Source organism: Pristiophorus japonicus, chromosome 6 (assembly GCF_044704955.1).
Source record: "Pristiophorus japonicus isolate sPriJap1 chromosome 6, sPriJap1.hap1, whole genome shotgun sequence".
NCBI lineage: Eukaryota > Metazoa > Chordata > Chondrichthyes > Pristiophoridae > Pristiophorus > Pristiophorus japonicus.
This window is the reverse complement of record NC_091982.1, coordinates 70407664-70421640: the sequence shown is the minus strand read 5'-3', so window position 1 is coordinate 70421640 and position 13977 is coordinate 70407664. Positions and strand designations below refer to the sequence as shown.

Genomic DNA, 13977 nt, shown 5'->3' with positions numbered 1-13977 from the left:
TCAGAACTTTCACTTGTACACAATGAGTGAACAAAGAGACTTAGTTTGAAGTAACATTTTAATTTCACAAAAGAACAGGGCAGGGAGTTACTAAATATTACTGGATATAAGGTGTCCAGGAGAAATAGGGAAGGAAAGAAAGGAGGTGGGGGTGGGCAGTATTGATGAAGGGGAATATTACAGTGCTCGGGAGAATGTCCTGGAGGGGTCAAGGACAGAATCTATTTGGTTAGAATGATGAAGCAATAGAGGTGCCATTACATTACTGGGTGTATTCTATAGGCCGCCAACTAGTGGGAAAGATATAGAGAAGTAAATTTGCAGGAATATTACAGAGAGGTGCAAGAACTATAGAGTAGTGATAATGGGGGACTTCAATCATCCTAGTATAGACTGGGATAGTAATAGTGTAAAGGGCAGAGAGGGGGAAGAATTTCTGAAGTGTGTTCAGGACAGTTTTCTTGATCAGTATGTTTCCGGCCCGACGAGGGAGGAGGCATTGCTGGATCTGGTTCTGGGGAATGAGGTAGGTCAAATGGAGCAAGTGTCAGTAGGGGAACAGTGATCATAGTATCATAAGGTTTAGATTAGCTATGGAAAAGGACAGGGAGCAATCGAGAGTAAAAATACTTAAATGGAGGAAAGCCAGTTTCAGTGGGTTGAGAATGGATCTGGCCCGGGTAAACTGGAATCAAAGATTGGCAGACAAAACTGTAATTGAACGATGGGCTGCCTTTAAAGAGGAGATGGTTCGGGTATAGTCGCAGTACATTCCCACGAGGGGGAAAGGTAGGGCAACTAAAGCCAGAGCTCTCTGGATGATGAAAGAGATAGAGAGTAAGATGAAGTAGAAAAAGGGGGCGTATGACAGATGTCAGGTTGAGAATACAAGTGAGAATCAGGCTGAATGTAGAAAGTTCAGAGGGGAAGTGAAAAAGGAAATATGAGGGGCTAGGATAGAGTATGAGAACAGATTGGTAGCTAGCATAAAAGGGAATCCAGAAGTCTTCTATCAGCATATAAATAGTAAACAGAAAGTAAGAGGAGGGGTGGGGCCGATTAGGGACCAAAATGCAGACCTAGGCATAGAGGCATAGAGGCAGAGGGCAGGGCTGAAGTATTAAATGAGTACTTTGCATCTGTCTTCAGCAAGGAAGATTCTGCCAAAGTCATAGTGAAAGAGGAGGCAGTGGAAATACTGGATGGGATAAATATTGATCAAGAGGTGGTACTAGAACAGCTGGCTGTAGTTAAAGTCGATAAGTCACCAGGGCTGGATGGGCAGCATCCTAGGACGCTGAGGGAAGTAAAGGTGGAAATTGCGGAGGTACTGGCCGTAATCTTCCAATCCTCCTTAGATACAGGGCTGGTGCCAGAGGACTGGAGAATTGCAAATGTTACACCTTTGTTCAAAAAAGGGTAAAGAATAAACCCAGCAACTACTGTCCCCAACCTTACTACTACTGTTTGGTGGTCTATGCACAACTCCCACTAGCGTTTTCTGCCCCTTGGTGTTCCGCAGCTCCACCCATACCGATTCCACATCATCCAAGTTAATGTCCTTTCTTACTATTGCATTAATTTACTCTTTAACCAGCAATGCCACCCCGCCTCTTTTTCCTTTCTGTCTGTCCTTCCTGAATGTTGAATACCCCTAGATGTTGAGTTCCCAACCTTGGTCACCCTGGAGCCATGTCTCCGTGATGCCAATTACATCATACCCGTTAACTGCTATCTGCGCAGTCTATTCACAGATAGATAGATTTTTAACCAGTAAGGGAATTAAGGGTTATGGGGAGCAGGCGGGTAAGTGGAGCTGAGTCCACGGCCAGATCAGCCATGATCTTTTTGAAAGGCGGAGCAGGCTCGAGGGGCTAGATGGCCTACTCCTGTTCCTAATTCTTATGTTCTTATGTAATTTGTCCACCTGATTGTGAATGCTCCTCGCATTGAGGCACAGAGCCTTCAGGCTTGTCTTTCTAACACACTTTGCTCCTTTAGAATTTTGGTGTAATGTGGCCCTTTTTGCTTTTTGCCTTAGGTTTCTCTGCCCTCCACTTTTTTTCTTTCTATCTTTTGCTTCTGCCCCCATTCTACTTCCCTCTGTCTCCCTGCATAGGTTCCCACCCCCCTGCCATATTAGTTTAACTCCTCCCCAACAGTACTAGAAAACACTCCCCCAGGACATTGGTTCCGGTCCTGCCCAGGTGCAGACTGTCCGGTTTGTACTGGTCCCACCTCCCCCAGAATCGGTTCCAATGTCGCAGGAATTTGAATCCCTCCCTTCTGCATCACTCCTCAAGCCATGTATTCATCTTAGCTATCCTGCGATTCCTACTCTGTCTAGCATGTGACACTGGTAGCAATCCTGCGATTACTACTTTTGTTGTCCTACTTTTTAAATTTAGCTCCTAGCTCCCTAAATTCGTCTTGTAGAACCTCATCCTGTTTTTTTACCTATATTGTTGGCACCTATATGCACCACGAAAGAGAGAGTAGTGGAGAACAATTGTTTTTCGGACTGGAGGAAGGTCTACAGTGGTGTTCCCCAGGGGTCAATACTGGGACCACTGCTTTTCTTGATATATGTTAATGACTTATACTTGGGTGTACAGGGCACAATTTCAAAATTTGCAATGACACAAAACTTGGAAGTGTAGTCAACAGTGAGGAGGAGAGTGATAGGCTTCAGGGACACATAGACAGGCTGGTGAAATGGGCGGACACGTGGCAGATGAAGTTTAATGCAGAAAAGTGTGAAGTGATACATTTTGGTAGAAAGAATGAGGAGAGGCAATATAAACTAAAGGATATAATCCTAAAAGGGGTGCATGAACAGAGAGACCTGGGGGTATATGGGCACAAATCATTGAAGGTGGCAGGGCAGGTTGAGAAAGTGGTTAAAAAAGCTTATGGGATCCTGAGCTTCATAAATAGAGGCATCGATTACAAAAGCAAGGATGAACCTGTATAAAACACTGGTTCGGCCTCAACTGGGCACCGCACTTTAGGAAAGATGTGAAGGCCTTAGAAAAAACATAAGAAATATGAGCAGGAGTAGGCCATTTGGCCCCTCGAGCCTGCTCCGCCATTCAATACGATCATGGCTGATCTGATCATGGACTCAGCTCCACTTCCCTGCCCACTCCCCACAACCCTTTACTCCCTCATCACTCAAAAATTTATCTCCACCTTAAATATATTTAATGACCCAGCCTCCACAGATCTCTGGGGCAGAGAATTCCACAAATTTACAACCCCCAAAAAGAATAAATTCCTCATCTCAGTTTTAAATGGGCGACCCCTTATTTTAAGACTATGCCCCCTAGTTCTAGATTCCCCCATAAGTGGAAACATCCTCTCTGCATTCACCTTGTCGAGCCCCTTCAGTTTCTTATGTTTCAATAAGATCCCCTCTCATTCTTCTAAACTCCAATGAGTATAGGCCCAACTTACTCAACCTTTCTTCATAAGTCAACCCGTTCATCTCAGGAATCAACCTCGTGAACCTTCTTTGAACAGCCTCCAACGCAAGTATATCCCTCCTTAAATAAGGAGACCAAAACTGTATGCAATACTCCAGGTGTGGCCTCACCAAAACCCTGTACAGTTGTAGGACTTCTCTGCCTTTATAATCTATCCCCCTTGCACTAAAGGCCAACATTCCATTAGCCTTCCTGATTACTTGCTGTACCTGCATACTAACTTTTTGTGTTTCATGCACAAGGACCCCCTAGGTTCTTTTGTACTGCAGCATGTTGCAATTTCTCTCCATTTAAATTATAATTTGCTTTTCTACTTTTTCTGCTAAAGAGAATAACCTCACACTTTCCACATTATACTCCATCTGCCAAATATTTGCCCACTCACTTAGCCTGTCTATATCCTTTGCAGATTTCTTGTGTCTTCCTCACAATTTGCTTTCCCACCCATTTTTGTATAATCAGCAAACTTGGCAACAGTATACTTGGTCCCTTCATCCAAGTCATTATATAGATTGTAAATAGTTGAGGTCCCAGCACCGATCCTTGTGGTATCCCACTAGTTACTGTATGGTAACCGGAAAATGACCTACTTATCCCGACTCTCTGTTTTCTGTTAGTTAGCCAATCCTCCATCCATGCTAATATATTACCCCCAACCCCATGAACTTTTATGTTGTGCAGTAACCTTTTATGTGGCACCTTATTGAATGCCTTCTGGAAATCCAAATAAATCACGTCCACTGGTTCCCCCTTATCCACCCTGCTTGTTACATCCTCAAAGAACTCCGGTTTTATTCTCATTGTTTTTTGTAGCGGTTTGTTACAACTGAGTGGCTCGCTCGGCCATTTCAGAGGGCAGTTAAGAGTCAAGCTGTAGGTCTGGAGTCACATATCGGCCAGACTGGGTAAGGGCAGCAGATTTCCTTCCCTAAAGGGCATTAGTGAACCCGATGGGTTTTTACGACAATCCGATAGTTTCATGGTCACCATTACTGATACTAGCTTTTTTTAAAAATTCCAGATTCATTTAATTACCTGGATTTAAATTCTACAGCTGCCGTAGTGGGATTTGAACTCATGTATTCAGATTATTAGTCCAGGCCTCTGGATTACTAGTCCCATAACAACCACTATGCTACCATTGCCTGCAAGTACCTGAAATAATTTTTTTCTGCAGGGCTACAGGGAAAGGGTGGAGGAGTGGGATTAGCTGAAGTGCTCTTGCAGAGAGCCGGCATGGGCTCGACAGGCCAAATGGCCTGCTTTGTGCTGTAACCATTTTATGATTCTAAAAGCAGGAACATAATGTGATGAGCCATTTTATGTGCACACATTTAATAAGAGTAACAGGAGGAGGCTCCATTAACATTCACATCCTCAACCATGGTGCAGCCCAGCAGGTAAGTGTAAGAGTCAAGACTGAAGTGCGAAGTCGATGATGCTATTCGGCCTTTTCCCCGAGATCCCCACCCTCAGATACCAGCTTCCAATCAATTCGGTTCACTCCATGATGCAAATACTTTTGAGGAGGAGAGGCGGAGAGGTTTAGGGAGGGAATTGGAAAGCTTGGAACCTAGGTGGCTGAAAGCGCAGGGCCAGTCAGGAGAGCGTTGGAGTAAATCTAGTGTGGAAGTGGCAAAGAAATTCATAGTTTTAAAATGGGATTGTTAGCTTTTGTACTACCTGTGTTTAAAATGTGCCTCAAGACTGCCGGCAGTTTGCAGATCAATTTTGCATGTTCACTCGAAACGCCCTTTTCAGTCCAACATGTACTTAAGCAATGTTACAACCAAAGTCATGGACTTGCTTACAAAAATCCAGTTAATCTGCAACTTCATTGACAAGGAAAAAATTTAAATCTAAGGCAGAAATACTTTTATTAAAAACATTCAATAACTAATTGTTGCAAAAAGTAACACTGTGATACTTAGAAACCGAAAATGCAAAATACAGAAAGGAAACAAACATGGGAATGTGATAATTGTTTTCCTGGTGTTTTATGTCGAATGTCATAAAGGCAATTTTATCTCCACATGGACTCAAAGCTGCAATACCCGACATCAGTGAACATTTTACATTTTCAGTCTTAACTTTGAATAAGCATTCCATCACTGCATGCAAACATAATCACTAGTAAACATTATTTACTGCACAGGAAAGAAATTCTGAAGATTCACTTAAACGTTTCCATCTCTGTGACCTACAGCTAATACAAATGCTACGCAGCATGGTCTCAGGAACAAAGGTGAACATTTCCAAACACTGTATATATGATTTGACAAACCAATGAGTGACTTTTGATGGAGAATAGGGTCGAGTGTGGCCAGACCATATAGACCAACACAAACTGCAGGATTTATACTAAAACTTAAACATTGTTCCCCATTCAATATTGCAGCTCCTTTAACAGGCAGAAATGTTGATTCACCGTCTCGATGTTAAAACCTGGTCAGACTCAATGGACCTTGGCCCAAAGGTTGATGCCGATTGCTGGCTATTTTTTCTCAAGTCTAGTAGCAATGTTTTGTGAATTAAAAAATAATTCTGGGGATGTGGGCGTTGCTTGCAAGGCTTGCATCGATTGCCCATCCCTGACTGTGCTGAGGTGGTGGTGGGCCTGATTCTTGAACCACTGCAATTTTCTTTGTAGCGTTTTGATACAAACCGAGTGCCTCACTGGGCCATTTCAGAGGGCAGTTATCAACCACGTTGGTGTGGGACTGGAGTCACATATAGGCTCAGACCGGGTAAAGATTCTAGATTTCCTTCCCTAAAGGGATATTAGTGAACCCGTTGGGGTTTTATCCATAATCCAGCAGCTTTTACTGTGTAAAAAAACAATTCAAATTCTCATTGGTGGGATTTGAACTCTGGTTCTGTGGATTATTAGTCCAGTAACAAACACGACATTATCGGGCCCCCTTTACAAAGCCAGACAACAACATCTGTGCAACATCAATCTTTTCCAATCTGGGGTTTTCCCGACACAAGACTTGAGCAATTAGTACAGCAGCCACTTACTATACTGCAGAAACCAGGTCATCCCAACTAAATTCACATTCAGAGAGTTTGGAAACCTCTGGCATTCACATCCAATGAAATGGTTTCAGTGAAAAGACACAACGTATTAAAAGCCACAAGGGCCAGGGAATACGTTTCCCTATCTGGAGTGGATGGGGAGAAAAACATGAGACACAATGAGAAAATTCACTCCACCCAAAAGGAATCTCTCAATTACAGCACATACTTCACCAGAGGATTTGAACACAGTATCTCTCCATTTCATATTTAAGGCACTGTACGTACATTAAATATAAACCTTGGATTTTCACAAAAAGAATGATTAACAAGCAACTGTAAAATTTGACAGCATTTTTAACACAAGACAAATCAGTTTTCAATTTTAGAAGAATGCAATAAAAGTGATGGTAAACCATACTGTTGGTTACATAATGCAATTCAGATCATTTCGCCCAGTAGCTGGCTTACATTGTATCTGAAGTAGGTCCTCAGCTTTACATCAATAAATAAAAATAAAGAAATCAGTCTGGTGACACATGGAGGGAAATGTTACAACAGCCATTCCTCTGCTGTTATTACTGAGGATTAGACTAGATATAGGACACAAACGTTTTCAGGAATATTAATCTTCTAGACGAGGAAAGTACATGTCCTTCACGCAGCCATATCATTTGTAGACCCATTTCACATTTTGGTGTGTTGGGTGCAGGTTCAATCACTAGTGCGTTTTCATTTAATGCAAATTTTTCCTTTTGCAGTTTCATGATTTCCCAATCATTTCACATTACAGATGCTGTGGTTAGAATAATTCAGCAAAAATACCAGGTGGCAGCCCAAAGATCTGGGTTCATTTAATGCAGTCATTAACTCTATAAATCACAATGCGTAGTATTCGCCCCCATCAGTAATATTGCACCACAGAATGGGACTCCAATCTCTAGCCAGCGATTCCTCATCGTCACTGGCAGTACATGGAGTGGAAACTTGGAGGGAAGGAAACTGTATTAATACCAGAGGACTGGAGAGTGGCAAATACCAGCCTCTCTTCAGAGAGCGAGACACATGGATAAGGCAACAAATTATAGGTCACTTAACCATTAGTTTTTTTTGTAACCCGCTGGTGTCTATAATTCTGGATGAAAATATTGAACATTTGGAAAGACAAGACCTGATAAGGTAGAGGAAATGCAGTGGATGTGGTTTATATGGATTTTCAAAAATTTGATACGGTCCCAGATAAAAGACTTACAGCAAAGGTAATGGCACATGGATTAAAGGAGAATTATTAGATTTGGCTACAGGCCGATAGAAAGTAGACTTTCGGGTATATTTCTCAGACTGGAAAGATGTAACAAGTGTTGTTTCACAGGGCTGTGTTGGGGGATATCTGGTCTTTGAGATTGTGGGAATATCAAAAATTGCAGATGACACCAAAATTTGCGGGGGGGGGGGGGAGGTGGTGTGTGTGTACTTTGACGAGGACTATGAAAGGATGCAAAGAGGACATAGATGGGATAGCAGAATGAGTAGAAATAGTTCAATACTGAGAAATGTCAAGTACAGGTACTTCATTTTGGAATTAATAGGGAAAGATATTTCACCTTAAATGGTAAGCCTTTGAATGGAGCAGAGATCCTTTGTTCCCAGATACGCAGGCCAATAAAAATGGCAGAGCAAGTAGATAATAGTGTAAAAGACAAACTGAATGCTTGGTTTTCGATGTAGGAATATAAAACAAAAAACAAAGGGTGTATGTTTGAACAAGTCTGCAGGCTGCAGTTGGAGTAGTGCCTGCAGGTTTGCGCCTGTTATTCGATAATGATTAAAGGTGTGGTGTAGATTCATCGGAATGTTGCAGGAATGAGGGGCTACTGTTATGAAGACTAGATAAGTTAGGAATATTTTGCCCACTTAGAGCAGAGAAGGTTAAAGAGTGACCTGATCAAGGCCTTCAGGATTACAGAGAGTTATGATAAGGCAAACACCAATAGATCATTTTCACCATCAGCAAGAGACCACAAATTTAAGACAGAATTAAAGGATTTTCGAAAAAAGATTCTTGACAGACGGTGGCTGGAATGTGGAGCTAGCTTACTGCAACACTCTGTTGTTGAAATTTCTTCTCAAAGGGATAAGATAGTTGCTTTAAAGAGTGGAATGTTAAAAGGAACCAAGACTGAGGAGAGTGGCATTAGATTTCAGGAGAAAAACACCAATGCAGGCTGTGGTGTCGTAGTCTGCAGTTGGGCCCCAACGCCCCGTTTCCGTGCTGGGACGTGCCAGGACTCAGAGCTGATCGTTCCATCAAAACCTTTGATCCTACAGTTTCAATATTCTTTTCACGTGCTGTCCAGATACTGGAATATTCTACTCGAACAGCCTTTACTTACCTCCTTTTGCTGCAGAACAGACCCGAGACTGGGCCATCCCACAGCCCGACAGGCCAGAGTTTGGGACATCCCACAGCCCATGCACGGCAACAGTCCCGATAGCCCACGAACGGAGACAGGCCCAAGTCTGGGACATCCCACAACCCGACAGGCCATGAATGGAGACAGGTCCAAGTCTGGGACATCCAACATCCCAACAGGCCATGAATGGCAACCCAGACACATTTCAAACTGCACGCCTGCCAAGGGGCCCAAGGGAGGGGGTCTCAAGCTGCCTTGATTGGTCATCAATACCACTGATTTAGTGCATTCTTTTGAAGCACTTTTACACAATAGTGAATATATTCAAGCCCTTTTATATTTGGCTACTGTGCATCACGTCATCGAAATAAGTCAGGGAGGTACAGATAAATCATTCTCCTGGATATGAAGCAGCACGTCGGATTGTATAGGACAGATAGTCATCAGCAGGATAGATTAAGCACAAGTGAGAAGAACTGGTGCAACTTGGCATTGTGTGAGATAAACTGCACTGAACTTATCAGAAACAATTACTAGTGTAGTATGAACAGGAAATGATATTTTTTGCTATTTTGATTTGAATCTGGTCTACTATGGCGAGAGGAAGCTTTAGTATTCCCAGCGCTGGGGTGAAGTTACTCACTAGAGAAACTTACTGAGCCAATGGAAAGCAGCAGGTTACAATTCCCACCAACCCAAGGGTTTTGCAGGCACTCATTAACAGCCAGTGCACACCAACAACACAATGAAATGCCCAGCGAACAATTGCTCGGTGAAACTTTGATCTTCACATTTGAACAGGAGTAAATAATGCATTTATAGCTTTGGAATATTCCCAATGCTGAGTTCTGGAGTTGGAAGTTTAAATGACCTGTGTGCTATAACTGGGGTGCTTGGAAACGGAGAAAGGTTATGGAACAAGCAGTCCCTGTCCCCCCCCCCCCACCCTCATTGCAATTTTACTTCAATTGGGTTTCCACATTTTATTTGCTAATCGATACTTTATAAACACCCCTCTGGAACATAGGAACAGGAGGGCATTCAGCCCCTCGAGCCTGTTACACAGGAACAGGAGGAGGCCATTCAGCCCCTCGAGCCTGTTACACAGGAACAGGAGGAGGCCATTCACAGCCCCTCGAGCCTGTTATACAGGAACAGGAGGAGGCCTATTCAGCCCCTCGAGCCTGTTACACAGGAACAGGCCCATTCAGCCTTATACACAGGAACAGGAGGCCATTTGGTCCCTCGAGCCTGTTACAGAGGAACAGGAGGAGCCCATTCAGCTCCTCGAGCCTGTTACACAGGAACAGGAGGAGGCCATTTGGCCCCTCGAGCCTGTTACACAGGAACAGGTCCATTCAACCCATTGAGCCTGATCAACCCCTGGCTGAACTAGGATCTTATCAAGGAGCTGCAAGGAGCAGCTGCAATTGGCTGCAAGATGCTCAGATGCGAGAGGAAAACATACGATGATTGGCTGCGGATGGAAGGGTAAACACATCGTGCTATTTGCAAGACATAAGTTTTGTTCTCCAGCTGGTCCAAAAGGAAGAGGAACGTGCCCGAGGCTTGCTGGGCTGTGGAAGTCTCCGGAGCTAACGGGACCACTGAACAAGCTGGCCTGCATCACCACATGTGTGGCAGAAATAAGGATAGCAAATAAATAACTAAGTACCGATTTTGAAGGTTACCAGTGATCGAAGAGTTTAAAAGGCCCATGCTTGGCCTCCTGTTCTATTGTAGAGACTTGTACGTAACTTGGAGCCCACTCTGACCTTTTTTTCCCACTGTTTGAACTTTGTCACCTCAACATCTATTTAGAGGCTTTTATTTTTAAACACTGCATGTTTACAATCATGCGCCTTTTTAAAATATGTTAAAACCAGATTGTGGACTTACTCAACTGTGGCTCAGTGGGCATGCACTCTCGCCTGAGTCAGAAGGCTCCGAGTTCAAGTCCCACTCCAGGGGCTTGAGCATATAAACCTAGGCTGACATTCCAGTGCAGTACTGAGGGAGAGCTGCACTGTCGGAGGGGCAGTGCTGAGGGAGCACTGCACTGTCGGAGGGGCAGTGCTGAGGGAGCACTGCACTGTCGGAGGGGCAGTACTGAGGGAGCGCTGCACTGTTCGAGGGGCAGTACTGAGGGAGCGCTGCACTGTCAGAGGGACAGTACTGAGGGAGTGTTGCACTGTTCGAGGGGCAGTACTGAGGGAGTGCTGCAGTGTCGGAGATGTCGTCTTATTGGATGAGATGTTGAACCGAGGCCCCTTCTGCTCTCAGGTGGATGCAATAGATCCCATGGCACTATTTCGAAGAGCAGAGGAGTTATCCCCAGTGTCCTGGGACCAATATTTATCCCTCAATCAACATAACAAAAGCAGATCAGGTCATTATCGCATTGCTGTGTGTGGGAGCTTGCTGTGTGCAAATTGGCTGCCGTGTTTCCCACATTACATCAGTGACTACACTCCAAATGTATGTCATTGGCTGTAAAGCGTTTTGAGGCGTCCGGTGGTCGTGAAAGGCGCTATATAAATGCAAGTCTTTTTTTTTTTACTCGATTTGAGAGTTTGCTGCATTTTACATTACACTGCACTCTTAACTGCTGCTGTGCACTTGCCAAAAATAATGCAATTAAAATGATTTTTGAACAGCATACAAGTGTTTTGGCAAAGAGCAAAAAACAATGTTTTTTGAGCTATTTTTGTTAAAGTCCAAACCACAGAAGAGGACAAAATAAACCAGGGTGAATCGTTGCCTAATATTAATACAAGCAAGCTATGTAAAATGAAAGCATTTTACAGGAAGCAGTTAATTTAGACCAAGAAATTGTGGTCTAAAATCCAAATGCTGGTAAAACTAACAAGTAAACAGTCAGCTGGGCAAGCTATAGAGCATGTATGAAAATGACTGGCAGTAGATAATCAGATACATTTAGGCATCAAAACAACACAAGGGAATATATATTTTTTTAAATGAATATTTTGCTTAACACGAAGCCATTCAGACTATAAAAAGGTTTTGAAGAAAAGGCAGGACAGTGCATCCACCACCGACTTCTTGCCTTAAATTTAGGTTTTTCTCCCGGTAACTACTTCTAACATCAAGATAGGTGAAGTATGAATAAGGAACCAGACTATAAACAGCATTGCTTTCTAATCAGAAACAACCTAATCCTAAAACATTTTTATTCTGAAGCCCTAACTTTGATAATCTTCATTTTAAGGAAAATCACAATCAGAGAAAGAAAATTAAGATGGAAATAATGCACCTTACAAACACTGATGTAAATCTAACAAGAGTCAAAACCATCCCCAATTTCCCATTAAAACATTTAAGACAGACTTCAACATCTAAACTAGACCATGATTTCATCGGCAATGCCATTAGTTGAAATTAGAGCAGGACCAGGTTGCCAACAGACTAGGCCGTGATTTGTTGACCGATTTAGACCTTGGTGTTTGCACGGTGGATAATCAGACTGCAGCTTCAGTTGTGCATTTCTGAACAAGTTTCAGAATACCTTAAATAAAAACGGGATCAATCTCGTGCTGTTCAAGAAAGGACACCTCCACTACCACCTGGGAACGGACTCCTCTCCTTTTGACAGCCTGGATTTTCATCAGTTATTCCCAGATGGTGAATTGGAACTGGTTCAATCTAAAGACTCGAGCTATACTAGCCGATTGCAATCTCAGAGGGTGACACCCCCACTTCAGTACTGCGCTAGGGGGGGCATTTCCATTCCTAACCAGATGGCTGGCTTTACTGAGCACAAGCCCCCACCAGTACGGAGATGCAATTCCATTATACGGACTCAACTATTGAGAACCGCGTTGAAAATGTAAATGCATTTTGCTCAGGACTATAAACTTGAGGCCTACTGTCTGTTAAATCGAGATGTGTGTGGTGATAAAACCCTATTCTGGTCACCGGTCTGGAGATTTTAATTTGAGCTTCAAGCTGCTGTTATTTGCTGCTGATCTCCAGAAGCAGCCGAAAGCACGCACACTCGTGTCAGGTGTTCCCTCTCGTGGCCCTCAGTCCGCAGAGGAGTGACAGCAGGCCAGCGAGCCCCATCTAATCGTCACTTCAGCAAACCAATTATTTCCATTTTAATTCAAAAGGCTGTAAGAAAAGATAGTCGAATAATCCATTTGATGGAAGGTCCCGATCAGAAAGAGCAGGTACATTAGCTGTGCTAGATCACTACATTGTTTGCCCTCCTTAGAGGGAGGAACATTGACAGAACAAAAAGATTTCTTGAAAGATCTTTGGATATTTTCTACAGTTCTCACAACCCCGTTAGCAGTGGGAGCACAATATACCAGCCTCCTCCACTCAGTCCGCAGGCATTTTCTTGGCACTTCTCTGTATCCAAGGCTTTAGATATTCTGTTCAACATTGAGAAAAAAAGTTGGTCCAAGTTACTTGCATTGCAATCTGTCTAACAACCCATACAACACGCAGTATTATCTCTCGATTCAGGCAACCGTTAAACCAGAAGGAATTTGAATGCATTTTTCTATACCTCTTCTAAACCTCTTCTAAATCCTAATGAACAAAAAGTGACTTACTTAGAAGGTTTTAAACTTCGCTGATCACTGATAAATATGAATGCCATCTTTCATCTCCTGCCAACGTCTCTGCTTCTCAAACTGATGACGCATGAATGCACAGTGCCATCGGCTGCCAGCAAGGATCCCTGCCCCAGTCTGTCACCGAATCCCCCAGTCATGTGCCACGAGGTATTCAAACTCCACCCGCTCCCCTCCCCCTGGGAGCCAAGCCTCTCACTCCACCCCCACCCCTCCCCTCCCCCTGGGAGCCCAGCCTCTCACTCCACCCCCACCCCTCCCCTCCCCCTGGGAGCCAAGCCTCTCACTCCACCTCCCACCCCTCCCCTCCCCCTGGGAGCCCAGCCTCTCACTCCACCCCCACCCCTCCCCTCCCCCTGGGAGCCAAGCCTCTCACTCCACCTCCCACCCCTCCCCTCCCCCTGGGAGCCAAGCCTCTCACTCCACCTCCCACCCCTCCCCTCCCCCTGGGAGCCCAGC

At 43.9% G+C, this 13977-nt stretch overlaps 1 protein-coding gene across 4 annotated transcripts in view; it reads right to left on the bottom strand.

Annotated features, from left to right (window-relative positions):
- Positions 1 to 5343: 5343 nt before the first annotated feature.
- Positions 5344 to 13977, bottom strand: part of phf6 (PHD finger protein 6) — a 121189-nt gene continuing 112555 nt past the window's right edge. For all 4 annotated transcript variants that reach the window (XM_070882930.1, XM_070882933.1, XM_070882932.1 and 1 more), the window contains exon 11: positions 5344 to 13314. In XM_070882930.1, coding sequence (XP_070739031.1) covers positions 13306 to 13314 — 9 coding nt within the window. In that variant the 3' untranslated portion in view covers positions 5344 to 13305. The remainder of the gene's footprint in view (positions 13315 to 13977) is intronic.